General features: G+C 49.7%; 1 protein-coding gene across 2 annotated transcripts; it reads right to left on the reverse strand.

Annotated features, from left to right (window-relative positions):
• Positions 1 to 273: 273 nt before the first annotated feature.
• shprh (SNF2 histone linker PHD RING helicase) lies at positions 274 to 13,671 on the reverse strand. Of its 2 annotated transcripts, none has more exons than XM_069711554.1 (30): positions 13,540 to 13,671; positions 12,452 to 13,004; positions 10,301 to 10,430; positions 9,979 to 10,197; positions 9,802 to 9,880; positions 9,360 to 9,510; positions 9,170 to 9,272; positions 8,831 to 9,093; positions 8,143 to 8,748; positions 7,083 to 7,334; positions 6,893 to 6,971; positions 6,642 to 6,805; positions 6,232 to 6,488; positions 5,926 to 6,047; positions 5,678 to 5,766; positions 5,431 to 5,523; positions 5,242 to 5,349; positions 4,353 to 4,495; positions 4,090 to 4,263; positions 3,926 to 3,988; positions 3,609 to 3,834; positions 2,604 to 2,741; positions 2,404 to 2,505; positions 2,251 to 2,322; positions 1,805 to 1,993; positions 1,631 to 1,723; positions 1,463 to 1,549; positions 939 to 1,117; positions 687 to 767; positions 274 to 607 (listed from the first exon to the last, which is right to left on the reverse strand). In XM_069711554.1, the coding sequence occupies exons 2-30, from the start codon at positions 12,995 to 12,997 to the stop codon at positions 511 to 513; spliced, it is 4,905 nt and encodes a 1,634-aa protein (XP_069567655.1). In that variant the 5' UTR covers positions 12,998 to 13,004; positions 13,540 to 13,671; the 3' UTR covers positions 274 to 510. The 2 variants fall into 2 exon arrangements, with proteins under 2 accessions (XP_069567655.1, XP_069567656.1); XM_069711555.1 differs by lacking the exon at positions 13,540 to 13,671 and adding an exon at positions 13,374 to 13,506.
• Between the last annotated feature and the right edge of the window lie 393 nt (positions 13,672 to 14,064).

The following is a 14,064-nucleotide window of genomic DNA, read 5'->3' on the forward strand; positions in this document are numbered from 1 at the left end:
GTCAACACCAGAGGAGCAGCAGCAGCAGCAGCAGCAGCAGCACGGGGAGCATTTCTTTGTTTCTCCATCTTTTGTCTGGATGTATTAAAACCTTTACGGGAGCGGGAATCCCAGTCAGGCAGGTGAAAAGAAACTCATTACCAGTCAAGGGCAATTCAGAGACAAAGAGCAGGACCAGGGAGAACATGTGTGAGAGGGGGGAGGGTGTGTTTTTTTTTGTTGTTGTTGTTTTTTACTGCAGAGAAATAAAAGCTGAAAAAGGAGAAAACGAGCCTCTTTCACACTTTTATTTTCCCGACCGGCCACATAGAGTAACACACAACAACACGGTGCAGTCAAACAGCGGACGTAGTCACCGAACCGGGAAATATGACAAACGGCTCCAAAAAGATGTAAAAGACCAGGATGGTCTGATAAAATATTTCACAGCTCACATAAAAAAAAGGAAAAAAAAAAGAAAAGCGGAATGTGCAAATTCGGAGAGTTCGTGAGCTCCACCTGCAGCTCGACTCACTCCAGAGGTTCGGTGTCGTCGGTGAACAGGTCGGCCAGGTCGGTGACCGTCAGCACGGCGGCCTCCGAGTGCTTCATGGCGGCGCTGCTGTGACTGCGGATCAGAAGGCAGAGAGGTCAGCGACACCTCCGACACGCTCCGAGTTTATAAAAAGCCATCATAAAACACAAACCTCTTCTCTGCCGTCTTCAGCATCGCCTGCATCCTCTCCTCTATCGTGGACTTGATGAGGAATCTGTGCACGAACGTCGGCCTGGAGGAGACGGGAGGTAGAAACTGGGCTCAACGTACAACTGATCCATTATTAATCTAATCTTATAAAAGAAGGCGAGTCACTTTCACCTCAAACTTTTTCGTGTGTGATTATTGCATCAGAAATGTTTGATTTTCTCAAAAACTCTGACGTCATGCAGCTTCTTCTTACTTGGTCTGTCCGATCCGGTGCACCCTGCCGATTGCCTGCAGCTCGTGAGCCGGGTTCAGGATCGGCTCGACCAGCAGCACGTGAGTCGCCTCGATGATGTTCAGCCCGTTGGAGCCTGTGTGCAGAGGGAGGAGGAGGATGTTGATCTTCTCTTCGTATTTGAAGGAGCACAGGTTCTCCTGCAAGTCAGAAATGCAGAAATCAGTCAGACATGTGGAAATCAGTTTCAATGCATCATTCTGAGTCTGTGTGTTTCATTTAATTTGAAACCACTGCTCAATATGCTGATTTTGCTCCATTATTTAACACTTTTAAAATGTTTCATCCAGAAATATAAAAGTATTCGATGTCGTCCTGCAGAATTTGACCTTCAGCTGCTTCACTGCGACTCTTGACACTTTATTTCTTCTTCTACAGGTCTGACAGGAAACTCCATTATAAAGCCTTCTGTCAGGTATGATCATATATTTTTTGTCGTGTCGTATTTTGCTGCGTCCAGAAGAAGTGAAAGATGAGATGGAGACCTGGAACTTGTGGATCCCGTTGATCTGAGAAAACTCCAGGCTGTTGTCGAACAAGGCCTTGGCGATGATGTCCAGCACACTCTGCCACTGCACACAGGAGAAGAAGAAACACAGAGGGTCAGACGGAGGTCATCAGCTCCTCACAGGTCTGAGGCGGCGTCCCGTTACCGTGGAGAAGACGAGACACTTGGCCCCGGGGTAGGACACTTGGATCTTCTTCAGCGTCCTCACCACGGCCTCCACCTTAGTGGAGTGGCTCCCCTGGCAGACAAAGGAAGGAGGAGACGGCGGGTTAGATCACGGAAACGCTCCAAGAGAGGGACAGAGCGAGACGCAGCTCACCTTCACCGGTATGTCCTGGTCCTGGCTGGACGCCTGCGTGGTGAAGACATAGGAGATCTCTGCGTGGGACGTGGTCTGCCTGCAGATGGCGCACTTGATGGCGCGGCGCCGGGAGCCCATGCTGTACTGCTCCACGATGATGGCGATGCACTCATTGCAGAAGCAGTGGCCGCAGGTCAGGACGGCCCACTGGGGGACAGAGACAGAGGGACAGTTTTGGAGGAGAGGACAGGACAGTTTCAGAGGAGGGGACAGGACAGAGACAGAGGGAGGACAGGAGAGGACAGGACAGTTTCAGAGGAGAGGACAGAGACAGAGGGAGGACAGTTTCAGAGGAGAGGACAGGACAAAGACAGAGGGAGGACAGGAGAGGACAGTTTCAGAGGAGGACAGGACATCCAGGAAGATATGTTTCCAGACATTAGCAGAGACTAAAGTCCACTCACCTCCTGTCCCAGCGGCCGGGCACAGATGGGACACGGCTCTGGGTTGAGTCCTCCGGTGGACTTGTCCTGTGACTGAGACAGACAGCTGATGTTATTTTGGAGTGAGATTTACGGCCCGGTTCTGATAAAATGTTCGGCGCTTTTTAAATCTACCTTCTCCAGGTTGGTGAGGTACAGAAACTGTCCGAGCTTCTTCTGCAGCTGAGACTTGGCCACTGCCTGGTCGTTCAGGAGCTTCACTCGGTTCTGCTCCACCTGCAGGCGGGAGGGACGGGGTCAGAGGTCAGGAATGCAATAAAAAAAAAAATAGCTGCAGCTTCCAGAGAAGTGCTGTATGTGCTGTGTTCAGCCACCTCGTGCGGCTCGATGATGTGCAGCAGTTTGGGCTTCGGCTCGTCGGGCAGACGGACGCGCAGCCTCTCCGTCGCCATGCCCAGCTCGTCAATGGCCGACACGTGGTTCCGCAGGACCATCCAGTACTCGTGCAGAACCTGCAGAGCGACAGAGTTCAGGTTCACCTGCTCCAGCTTTACGAAACACGTTCAGGATTTAATAACAGGAGGACGATGCTGACAGTTTAGATTATTGTTTAAAAAAATCTTCTGTGATTTAATCAGCGATGATACGACTTCCTGTAACTGGACTGAAAGTCCGAAGTTTGATCCGGACTGAGAGCACCTGTATTGGTCGGACCAGGCTCCTTTCAATCCTGATATTTGAGTTCTGACCAAACACAGTCTGTATGTAAAAGTGTTCGTAGCTTCCAGGTCTGAAAAATAAAGGCAGATGCAGAAGTGCCTTAAGCTGCAATACCACACAGTGCCACTAGAGGCTCCATAGACTCCTATTCAACTTTCATCAAATACAAACTCAATAAAATGTCTCCACCAGTTATCTCGGTGTTGTTAGTTAAAGTCGCTCCTTCTCATTAGTTTTCTGGAGGTCCATCTGAAAATAATCCATCATTAAATAGAAAAATAAGCTTCAAAAAGACATGTTTTTGGGGGCGTGTCCGTTTGATTGACAGGCCTGTGGTGCAGTTAGGTTTACAGCTATCGGTGGGCGGGACGTAGTATCGTCAGGTTTCCAATGAAATCAGTCAGATCCACCGCTGGCTCCTCCCCCAGCTCGTCCAAATATGGTCACGTCCTGCTCCAAACTGCTCCGAACTAGCGAGATAGCGACGGACAGAATTTGAACCGTAACGAGATGACATCACTACTGGTTGCTGATTGGTGAGAACGCAGCTTTAAATCATAAGAGAATCTGTAGTTTTTTCTTTGTAAAGTCTATTAGGACCCCATGTTTTTTTGTGATTCTTTATATGAACCGATGTGTTTGTGTGTCTCCGTACGAACCTTGTACTCCTTCTTCCAGAACTCAAACAGCTCCATGAAGGTGTTGCCCTCCTCCACCAGCTCCGCCTCCATCCGCTTCAATTTGGCGAAGGACAGGACAGCCTTCAGCGTGCGCTCCGTCTCGCTGGCCGCCCACAGCCCTCGGCTGGTGGTGGGCAGGCGGTCGTCCACCAGCCCCTCCTCGTCCTCGATCATCTCCTCGAAGATGGCCGTCTGACCTTTGACCCTGTCGAGGAGGTTTTTTTTTTTTTTTTTTTTCTGATCAGTGAACGCCGTCCGATCGAGTCCAACGGACGCGTGAATGCTGCTCTGCTTACGTGTGAGAGAACAGCTTGGACTCGTAATCCGTGAAGAGCTCGTCGGCTTTGCAGAACACGCAGCTGGGATATGACGAGAGGAGGTCACATTAGGAATCAAGAGAAAAATGAAACGCAAATTGAAAAGCTTTAATGAGTTCGTGTCTCTGGAAGCTGCATCATACTTGTTGAGCGGCAGCCTCATGGGCCTGAGGTGACACACAGTGGCCTCGTCGATGACCTTCTTGGACGCCGGACCCTCCAGCCTCGTCACCGCGTCCTGCACCGTCTTCTGAGACTTCATCAGGTCCTGCATCTGCGTGGACAGCAGGAACTGCAGCCCGCAGGCGTCCCTGAACCTGCAGGACAGCGGAGATGTGTTGAGCCTCCCGGGATCACAAATCACCGCACCTCACTCGCTCTCTCTCTCTCTTGTAAACCTGTTTACTTGTCTGCCATGGAGAGCTTGTTGGCCTGCTGCTTGTAGCTGCACGTCAGCTCGTTCTTCACGCGGGACACCAGGTCGTCGTCGGTGGCGCAGCAGATCGACCGCTGAATGACGTCCAGCCACCAGGGGGCGCTCAGCTTCACCTGGAGGGATACGCAGGGGGATCAGGATTTACATTGGAGCAATATTAATGGTTTTTACTCACAAAGGAAGATTTCCTTTCTTATTTTCTGCACTCAAAGGTTGCAGGTACGTAATCAATAACCTGTAATATTCAATATAAAGAACAGCGAAAGAAAGAAAAAAAGTTAATGTGAAGTTATTTTTTTTTGTCTTCAAACCATCATAATCAATACATCTGTTTTAATCTCTTCTCATTTCAGTTTTCTATGTGGTCAGATATTGATAAGACACATTAGCACGACAGCTCTGACATATTGCTGTGTTGGTTTGTTTTGCGCGGAACTGTTTTTTTTCCCTTCCTTTGTGTTTGTGTTTATCTACTAAATAAACGTCAATACATTTCTGTTTCTATAAATTACGCAAATAAATTCTCCTCCCTGCGTCAGGGTGTAACTGCAGGTTTACAGCCGGTTATTAAAAGTGAATTATCGTGAAACAAACACTGACTTTGCTCTCGGAAAACAATCAGTCCCTTCCAAAGAAATCGCAATCTTGCAAATCACAATAATTAACACAAATCCAAGCACGTTAAATTTGACCTCGATCTGCCGGAGAAAACTCCACAAATAACATCAAAATATTTTTGAAAACCTGCTGTAAAAATCTAACATTTTTGATGAAAACAATTACAAAAAAACTCTGCAACAACATACAAACTCGGTGTGTGTGTGTTTTAGTACAGTTCCCTTAAAAGTGAAGTTCTCACTTTTCTCTTGAGCTCCTTGATGTTCTGCAGCACCGGCTGCAGCGCCTGGTGAGCGTCCGCCACCTCCGAGTCGTACTTGGTCATGTAGTGCTGCCGCAGCTGCTCGGCCTGCGGACGGACGGACGGACACTCGGGGTTTATTCTCAAAGATAACAGCCGTGCAGAACTCCCGCCCGGGGTAAACTTTACCTCCTCGCTGAGCCGGTCGTCCCTCAGCGTGGGGGGGATCCCAGCATGCTTTGCGCTCAGCAGCTCCATCAGGTTGTGGGTCGCATGCAGCCTCTGTTTTCACCACAACAGGAGATGTTGGTATGTTTGCGCCGATCTCAAGAGTGTATTTAAAGGCGGGAACGTAAAGAACTTTTGTCAAAGGAGAGGACGTCTCTCTGCGGAGCTCGAACTCTTCACACGCTAAATGAGACGCGAGACCTCGTACCTGTAAAGAATCCGTTTTCAGTCGTCCTTTGTGCTCCTCTGATGAACGGAGCACTTCTCTGTACATCTCCACTGCATAACCAAACTCATCTGCAAGAGGCGAAAGAAACCTTTAAAAAAACACCAACACTTCCGTCGAGAGCTAATGAGAAACTCTCGGAAACAAAGAGGCGCGATTGCGGCTCGGCTTTGTTTCATCCGGGTTCCCGTGGGAAGGTGGGAGCAGCAGAGCGAGACGGGGGTGCGTACCTCTGATGATGTGGATGCCCGCCAGGCCGTTGAGAGCGCACACCAATTGTCTGTGAGCTTCTTCACACTCCACTCGACATTTCTTCTGCAGGGACTTCAGGAGCTCCTCCATCGTCATGGTGCTGAGGAGAGGGAGGCGACACAGAGAGAGAGCGACACGCCCACTTCAGACCAAAATCACTCATGAGTGAGTCAGCTTTAAATAAACACGGCTTGCAGGACAAAAAGGCTGCGGGGATGATGACGGTTAATTAACACTGCGGCCGCCCTCGGAGGGCACCTCTCACGACGCCGAGCGGCACGCACCTTTTCTGCAGAGGCAGGAACTCCCCCCTCACGGCCTGTGGGTGGCAGCACGCCTGCCGCAGCCTCAGCAGCGGACACAGGATGGTGCTGACGGTGCGCCGGTCGAGGCTGCCGAGCTTCAGGCTCCAGTCGGAGATCTTCCGGAGTTTGACCAACGCGTCCTGAGAGCAGACCTCGTGCTGCCGGTGGTAGAAGTGACCCTCGACGGGGGAGAAGCGCAGCCAGTGCACCTCTTCGGTCTGAGGGGGGATCTGGATCTGAGCGAACAGAAAACACTCAGGATGTATAAAGTCTGACGCGTTTTATTACGTCTCTGTTTATCAGGAGTCTTTAAAAGAGACGCAGATGAAGAACAGACAGAAAGAAAAAAACCTCTCTTTTCTCTCCTCCTTGAGATGCAGAACTTTTACCTGATCAATGACGTCTTTCTTAGCCGATCGCCACAATATCTGAGCGACTACGTTGTACAGAGGCTCCGTGTTTCCACGGCGATAGGGCCGATAAAGCAGCTGGACCCACCAGTGTTTGACCCAGTAGGGGTCGATGCCCAGGAACAGAACCAGGCCGTACAGATCTGCAGACAGAGAGCAGCGTCCGTTCAGGCTGGAGGAGGATTTTAATGACACGTCTCAGACCTGTAGAGGTGACGATGATGGTTTACCTTCCAGGCCTCTCTGGACCGGAGTGCCGCTGACGCACCAGCGGTTGACGGATGCGAGACGCAGAGCCATCTCTGCAGCCTGACAGACAAACATTGGAAGACTGAGTGAGCCGACGGAACCAGAACCAGAACCCCTCCCCTCACCCCCTTCCCTCAGCTCCGACATGCGAGTCCAATCCCCACCGCTCACCTTCGCTGTGGGACACTCGACCATCTGAGCCTCGTCCAGACAGATGCGCCACCACTCTACGGCCACCAGGGGGCTCGGCACGGCCATGTAGCGCTTCTGGTTGCGGAAGCGGCGGCCGTCCTTGCTGTTGCTGTGCGGGATGTCAACGTAGTTGAGCTCGGAGCGCAGCACGTCGTAGGTGGTGATGACCACGTCCTGCTCTGCAAGCATGTGGGGCTGGATGAAGCCGTGTTTCTTCACGCCCTGGTACACCTGACAGGAAGCGGGACGGATCAGTTAACCGTTCTCTGCAGGTGCTCGACGTAAAGCAAACAGAGGGGAGAGGAGGAAACGGGTTTGTGAATTAATGGATAATAGAAGTCATGTGACCCACATGGGCAGGAAGGGAACAGTTATAGATTTACAGCTAACTTAGCAGCTGTCCATCCACCACACGAGTTCATGAGCCTCCCCCAGAGAAGTTGGATCATGTTTATATCTGGTTTCTTCTTCTCTTAACCTGCAGATGATGGTGTTCAGAAGTGCTGCTGAGCCCGTGCAGTGATTTCCACTACAGATACTCCAGATTCCCTAAATCTTTTCATAATATTATGAACCGTAGATGATGAAATCCACAAATTCTTTTTAATGTTGAGGAACATTATTCTTAGATTGTTGCACTATTTTCTCACACAGTATTTCACTGCTGAGAGACTCTGTCTCTGAAAAGATCTTTTTAAACCTAATCATGTTACTGATCTGTTGCCAGGTAACCTAAGTAGGTGAGATGTTCCACCAGGTGTTTTTTTTTTTTTTTTTGCGTTACACAACTTTTCCAGTCTTTTGTTGACCCCGTCAGAACTTTTTGAAATTCAAAATGAGCACATATTTTTCAAAAACAATACAATTTCTCAGTTTGTTGTGTTTGGCATATTTTCAATTAAATATAAGTTTACATGGTTTGAAAATGATCACATTCTGGTATCATTTACACAGCGTCCCAACGTTGGTGTGTTTTGTGAACGTGTGACATCACACTGTGCGACACCACGTGTGCCCATAGAAACAGAAACTCTCTCACCAGCACCCGCAGCGACGAGGACCTGATGTGCCGGTTGATCTCCTCCACCCACTGGTGACAGATGGAGCTGGGGGAGATGATGAGGGTGGCCCCGGTGGAGACGGGCTTCATGGCCACCAGGCAGTGCGGGCAGTAGAAGGGCGTGGTCTCCAGGCTCTCCTCCTTGTAGTTGACGCAGTGCGCGTGCTGCCACAACTGACAGTTCATACACTGGACCCGGGCCTTGTAGTCGACGAGGCCCAGCTCGCCGCAGATGCACTCGAAGCGGTAGCCGGGCGTGTTGAAAGGGACCAACGAGGCTCTGGTGGGGGTTTCGCTCTCCTCCTGTGGATCCAGCCGCAAAGCTCCTCCCCTTTCTGTTCTGCACACGCCCCGCGCGCCGGCCTCACCTTCATCCTGAGACGCCGCGGAGGAGTCCGGCGTGTCGTCGCACTGGTCACCTCTCGGACTTTCCTGCCACCTCCTCCGAGTCTCCGTTTTCACGGTAACGTGTCCGTCGGTCGTCGCAGGGCTCCCATCCGGTCGGTCCTGCAGCGCCGCTTCGGCCTTCTCCTTGGCTCGCCTCTGAAACGTCTTCCTGGGCGCGATCTCTGCGCTCCTGCAGCTCTGACAAACACAACGCACACACTCAAGACACACAACTGGCTGACACCGTCGCACACTCACAGGAGGAGCCCTTCGTCCTTACAGACTTCGCCGCCGCTGCCGCCAACGTCTTCTTCGTCTCTTTGTACTTCTTCCCCAGCTTGAAGGACCCCGCCAAGCCGCGACCTTTGACCCGGTCCACCGTGCCCTCGTCTATGAGCTTGGTCAGCGTCTTCCTGATGTGGTTGCGGTTCTTCAGGAGGTCGTAGCCATAGGTGGCGCGGATGTAGGTGAAGATGGCGTTCACCGAGGCTCCTTTTCCCGATCGCATCTCCTTGATGGCCGTCAGGAGCATGACGCGCACGGCTGCACGGGGACAAAGTTGAATGTCAGGGACTGATGGAGGACAGACGGAGAGGACAAAGGACAGCGAGGGATGTACCTGGGTAGGAGATTTTCATCTTGGGCTGAGCTTCAGATTTGCAGCTGAAAACTTGTTTTCTTTCTAGCGGAGGAGGAGGAACGAAGTAATTCACAGATTTCCCCTAAAAAGCCGAGAGACACACCGTCAAGGAACACAGAGACATACGGAGTTTAAAACATAAGAGACAGAACATCCACACGGTCCGCACCACAGGCAGCGTCAGGGCCTCCTGCGCCACGTCCTGCCGGCTGTGAAACAGGATGAGAGCCAGGACCTCCACTGTCTTCCCGAGTCCCATCTCGTCAGCCAGGATGCCACCGGGCCACTCGACGCCGGCCAGCGGGAACTCCCGGATCAAACTGGAAAAACAACAACACCTGGAAGTCTCAGAGGGAGCATGTCACACCTGATACCCGCAATTAAACAAAAGTGACGTGCAGCCACAGACTGATGTGCCACAGCAGGTTATATCTGGTTTTCTTCTTTGTATGGTGGAGTTTTAACCTGCATGGTTTGCAGAAGTGTTCCTGAGCCCATGCAGTGATTTTCCCTGCAGAATTGCATCTTTTAAAAGGCACCGCAATGTTTCCCCTGAGAAAACTAAACTTTTATTGCACTTGTGATAAACAGAAGAGGACCTGAGTTCTTACCAGCCGGTGAACGGGTTGTAAAACAACTTCTTTCCACACAGAGTGACGAGCTCCCTCCACAGGAAATGCAGCGATTGTTCTGCAAAGAAAAGTAAAGTTTTAGTTTTTAATTTAACAGTGATTAGAAGCGCCCGGTCAAACTTAAACGACGGTTTTCATGAGCATGGTGTTTGCCACCTTTAGCTGCCACCCTCCTGAACTTCTCCCTCCTCAGCATCCAGTTGACGGCCTGCCTCTGATAGGGCCGGAGGACGGGGACGAGCGTCTTGTGCTGGACGTCGTAGGTGTCCTCCTGCTGCTCCTCCTGGTGGAGGTGTCTCACGTAGTCGTAGAGCTCCTCCACGTTCTGCCTCTCCAGGTCGGTGTCGCACTCCTCCTCCTCGTTCTCTACGACTTCTGCACTCAGCGGAGAGATGGAGGCGTGTCATCATTAGAGGTTCATAACCTGATTTCAAACCCCACAGTGCTGCAATAACACGTTGGGACAGCAGGAGCTCACCAGGAATAATGAAGTCGTAGAAATACTCCATGAACTTCTGCATCAGTTGGTTTGCTTTCTTCAGCCGAGTGTTGCCCTCGCTGAGGAACTCTGGCTTCCCGAGTCCAGTTTCCAGCAGGTAAATCCCCACCTGCAGGATGGAGGCAAACCTCAGATTACATAACAGTTAGCGGAAATTCAGATGCTGAAAAACAATCTCTTTGTGGTGATCAGAAAAATCTGGCAACATGATTTTATTCCCAGCATTGTGCGAGCTTTATTTACTGGTTCACAGGACAAAACTTTTTTTTTTTAAACAACAAACTGATGAAAATATTTCTTAAATGGACCAGAATGACTGAATGTCATAAAGATCCTCCTCCACTGCGCTGTGGCAGAGCAGTGATGTTACTGTTGGCATGGTAACGGAGGGCTCCCCTCTCCCACAGTTTAACACAGACATGCCCAAAGTCCGGCCCCCGGGCCAAATGCGGCCCGCGTTCATATTTCCACTGGCCCGAAGCCTCTGTCATAAAATCAATAATATGTGGCCCCCCAATACTGTTGTCCACAGTCTAAAATACACGCGTAAAAAAAGCAATTTTATATTTCACTACAGGATGGCAGTAAAGTTGTGGCCGAACTCTCGCGATCCAAAGCCCTGTGCAACCGCCAATTTCAACAATTTCTACTGGACATCCACGCTGAATACGGAGATGTTGTGTATCACACTGATGTAAGATGGCTCAGTCGGGGGTCTGCACTGCAGCGTTTCTACTCTCTTAAAGAGGAAATTGAACAATTCTTGGAAAAAAAGGGACAACTGATGCCAGAACTAACCGATCCTGTTTGGCTGGCTGATTTCGGATTTTTAGTTGACATAACCCAACATCTGAACGCCTTGAACACGAGCTTTCAAGGGCAAAATGCAATGATAAGCCAACTGTATTCACATATCAAAGCCTTTCGGACCAAGCTGCTACTTTTCCAAAGCCACCTGTCACAAACGCAGCCTCTGCAAGCAATAATGACCCGTTTTCCAGCACACAATATCAGTGCGCAAATGCGGAGGTATGCCGCAAACATCTCATCTCTGGCTGAGGAGTTTCAACAGCGTTTCAGTGATTTTGCAACTATTGAAAAGGAGATCACGCTTTTTTCCTCTCCTTTTTCCGTGGATCCCAGTGACGTTCCAGCCCACCTGCAGTTGGAGCTCATTGAGCTGCAGTGTGACACGGAGTGTCGCAGCCGGCACCAACAACTCCCTCTTGTCAACTTTTACCAGCAGCTGGATAAAGACAGGTTCCAAGAGATTCGAACATTTGCTCAGAAAATGTTGAGCTTGTTTGGCTCGACATACTTGTGCGAGAAGACATTCTCAGTTATGAACATGAATAAGAACCGTGTGAGGACAAGACTAAGTGACTCCCATCTGCATGACATCTTGCGCATTAAAACCACCGTTTTTGAGCCAGACCTGCCCCATTTACTGCAGTCGAGATCTCAGTATCACCCTTCGCATTAATGCAAACATGTTATTTGTTGATTCTGGTGAATAAAGGTTTGAGTTTGAGTCATATTTCATAGAATACTTTACTTGCATTCAATTTATTTTTATTATAATCTTCATTTATCCAGGTCAGGCAGTTATCAGATCTACCTAGCAGCAGACAGCATAGTAAAACAAAGCAAAATAAAAGGAAATACAAAAAAGCATTCCCCGTCGGTAGCATGTAAAATTCATGCTGGCCCGTATGACAATTTTTTTACGTCAATGTGGCCCCTGAGCCAAAAAGTTTGGGCACCCCTGGTTTAACACATCAATAGTAGCTTTAACAAACTTCACATCTGGCTTTTCTTTTGAAATGTTGATTTTCCTGCATGTTTGCCTTCGTTAGCAGCTTCAGGAAAAATCATAGCTGAAGGAGATGAAAACTGCTCAGGAAACAAGTTCAATAACACCAGATATTACAGTCTGATCAAAATGAAATTGAACTTTATAATGAATGTTTTCTTCTTCATCTTCAGATCAGAGTTTGATATTTGATATTCTCGCAGAGGAAAGTGGTCTCGTTATCGATGCAGAAACATCCTGCACACGTGTACAACACCACCATAAACACGTGCATTTAACCACGAGGTATACACGTATATAAACATGATGATTTTCACCTTGATCGACTCGTCCTGGGCCTGGTGGCAGAGCTGCACCACCTTCCGCTTCTGCAGCCAGTCCAGGTCCTCCAGCGGGATCCTGCTGAGGCTGCACTCTGTTGGACACGGGTCCTCCTCGGACCTCCACTGCAGCCCGGAGTTCTCCTCACAGCTGCTGGGACTGAAGCAGAGCTGGTCGAACACCCTGTGGAGGGTGAAGGTGCTCTGCTCGCAGTCGGGAGGCAGCCGAGCCGGCCGCAAGCTGAACTCCCCGATCAGAGCCTTCCAGATGTGGGCCAGTTGCGAGGCCGGCAGCACGGTGAGCGTCAGGGAGGCGGAGGCGCTCTCTGACGACGTGCCGGGGGTTTCCTCCGCGAGGCGGCCTGAGCGGGTGCAGGCGGAGCTGCTGGGGGTCGGGTCGACGGACAGGGCGGAGCAAGTCGGTGTCTGGTCCTCCTCCGGGATCGCCTCGTTCCTGCGGTCCTCCAGCATGTTCCACTCCAGCTTCCTCTTGGCCTCCTCATCCACCCTCACCGGAGGGGCCCTCTTCCTTCGGCCGCTCATCGTGAAACTACAGACAGGGGAAATTTTGTATTTATTCAAAAAATAATTCTGTTTTATGTTTTTACAATATCAGCAACATACAGCAAACATATAAATAATCTGATATTTGCTGCTATGTGATTTTAAACATTTCTTTTATACAGGGACAAAATGAAGCAGCTTTGATCCCCAGGTTGGAGACTGCTGATACAGACTCTTTATGTTTTCTGTAGGGTCTGGATCAGGTAGTCTCTCAGGTGTCCCGCCAGGTGAACCGGGTCCGCACCGGTTCCTGTAGCTTCTGTGAGTTTAACACTAAACGTTAAGTGGCCACAAGGCGGGAACATTAGCAGCCTGGCAGGTGAGTACAAAGTCCACCTCAGGTGCCAGTGCTCACCCTACCCTGCGACGGTTTCCCCTGCCTGTTGGCAGCTTCCGGTTTTAAAACCAGCTTCCTTCTGTCGGTGAAAGTTTCAGTGAACAGCAGTAGACAACACAACGAGACTCAATGCGTATGTCAGCGTCTCACCGCAAAACCAACGAATATAAAGAAGCGTATTTACTGTGTGCGCGTCTCCCGCAAACCGCTGCGGCTCTTATCGTTGCGTCAGAGTTCGGTTCATGTGGAAACAGGTCCGAAAAGTCTGGCAGAACAGCACCGAAGCACAGCTCACAGAATCGCTTCAGTGTTGACGTCCATTTTTAATAACAGGAAGTGACGTCAAAGCAGCGGAAAGACCGGGCAATACAAATAAAACGCCGGTTTTTTACTTCTTTTTGAGAAAATTAGATTAAATACAAATACTAGGTGTTATATTGCGATGTTCTTAATTTTCTGTATTTGTATGGGCACATTTTGGTATGCTCTCAGTCTGCGTTTGATTAAATTTAAGTTTTTAATTTTTTTTTCTTACAAAATGTAAAAATAATACACCTGGGGAGGGGTATTCATATATTTTGCCCTCCTCTTTTTTGCGTACTTTATCATTTTATTGCTGTTTTCTGTTTAGCGCTGATTTATGTTGAATAAACTTGTATTTTGAGTTGGGGTGCACTGGTAGTACCATACATCATCCACACGGTGGCAG

This window comes from Brachyistius frenatus, unplaced genomic scaffold (genome assembly GCF_029030835.1).
Source record: "Brachyistius frenatus isolate BFR_SWC_R1_liver_20210118 unplaced genomic scaffold, ASM2903083v1 Contig_102, whole genome shotgun sequence".
NCBI classification, from domain to species: Eukaryota; Metazoa; Chordata; class Actinopteri; family Embiotocidae; genus Brachyistius; species Brachyistius frenatus.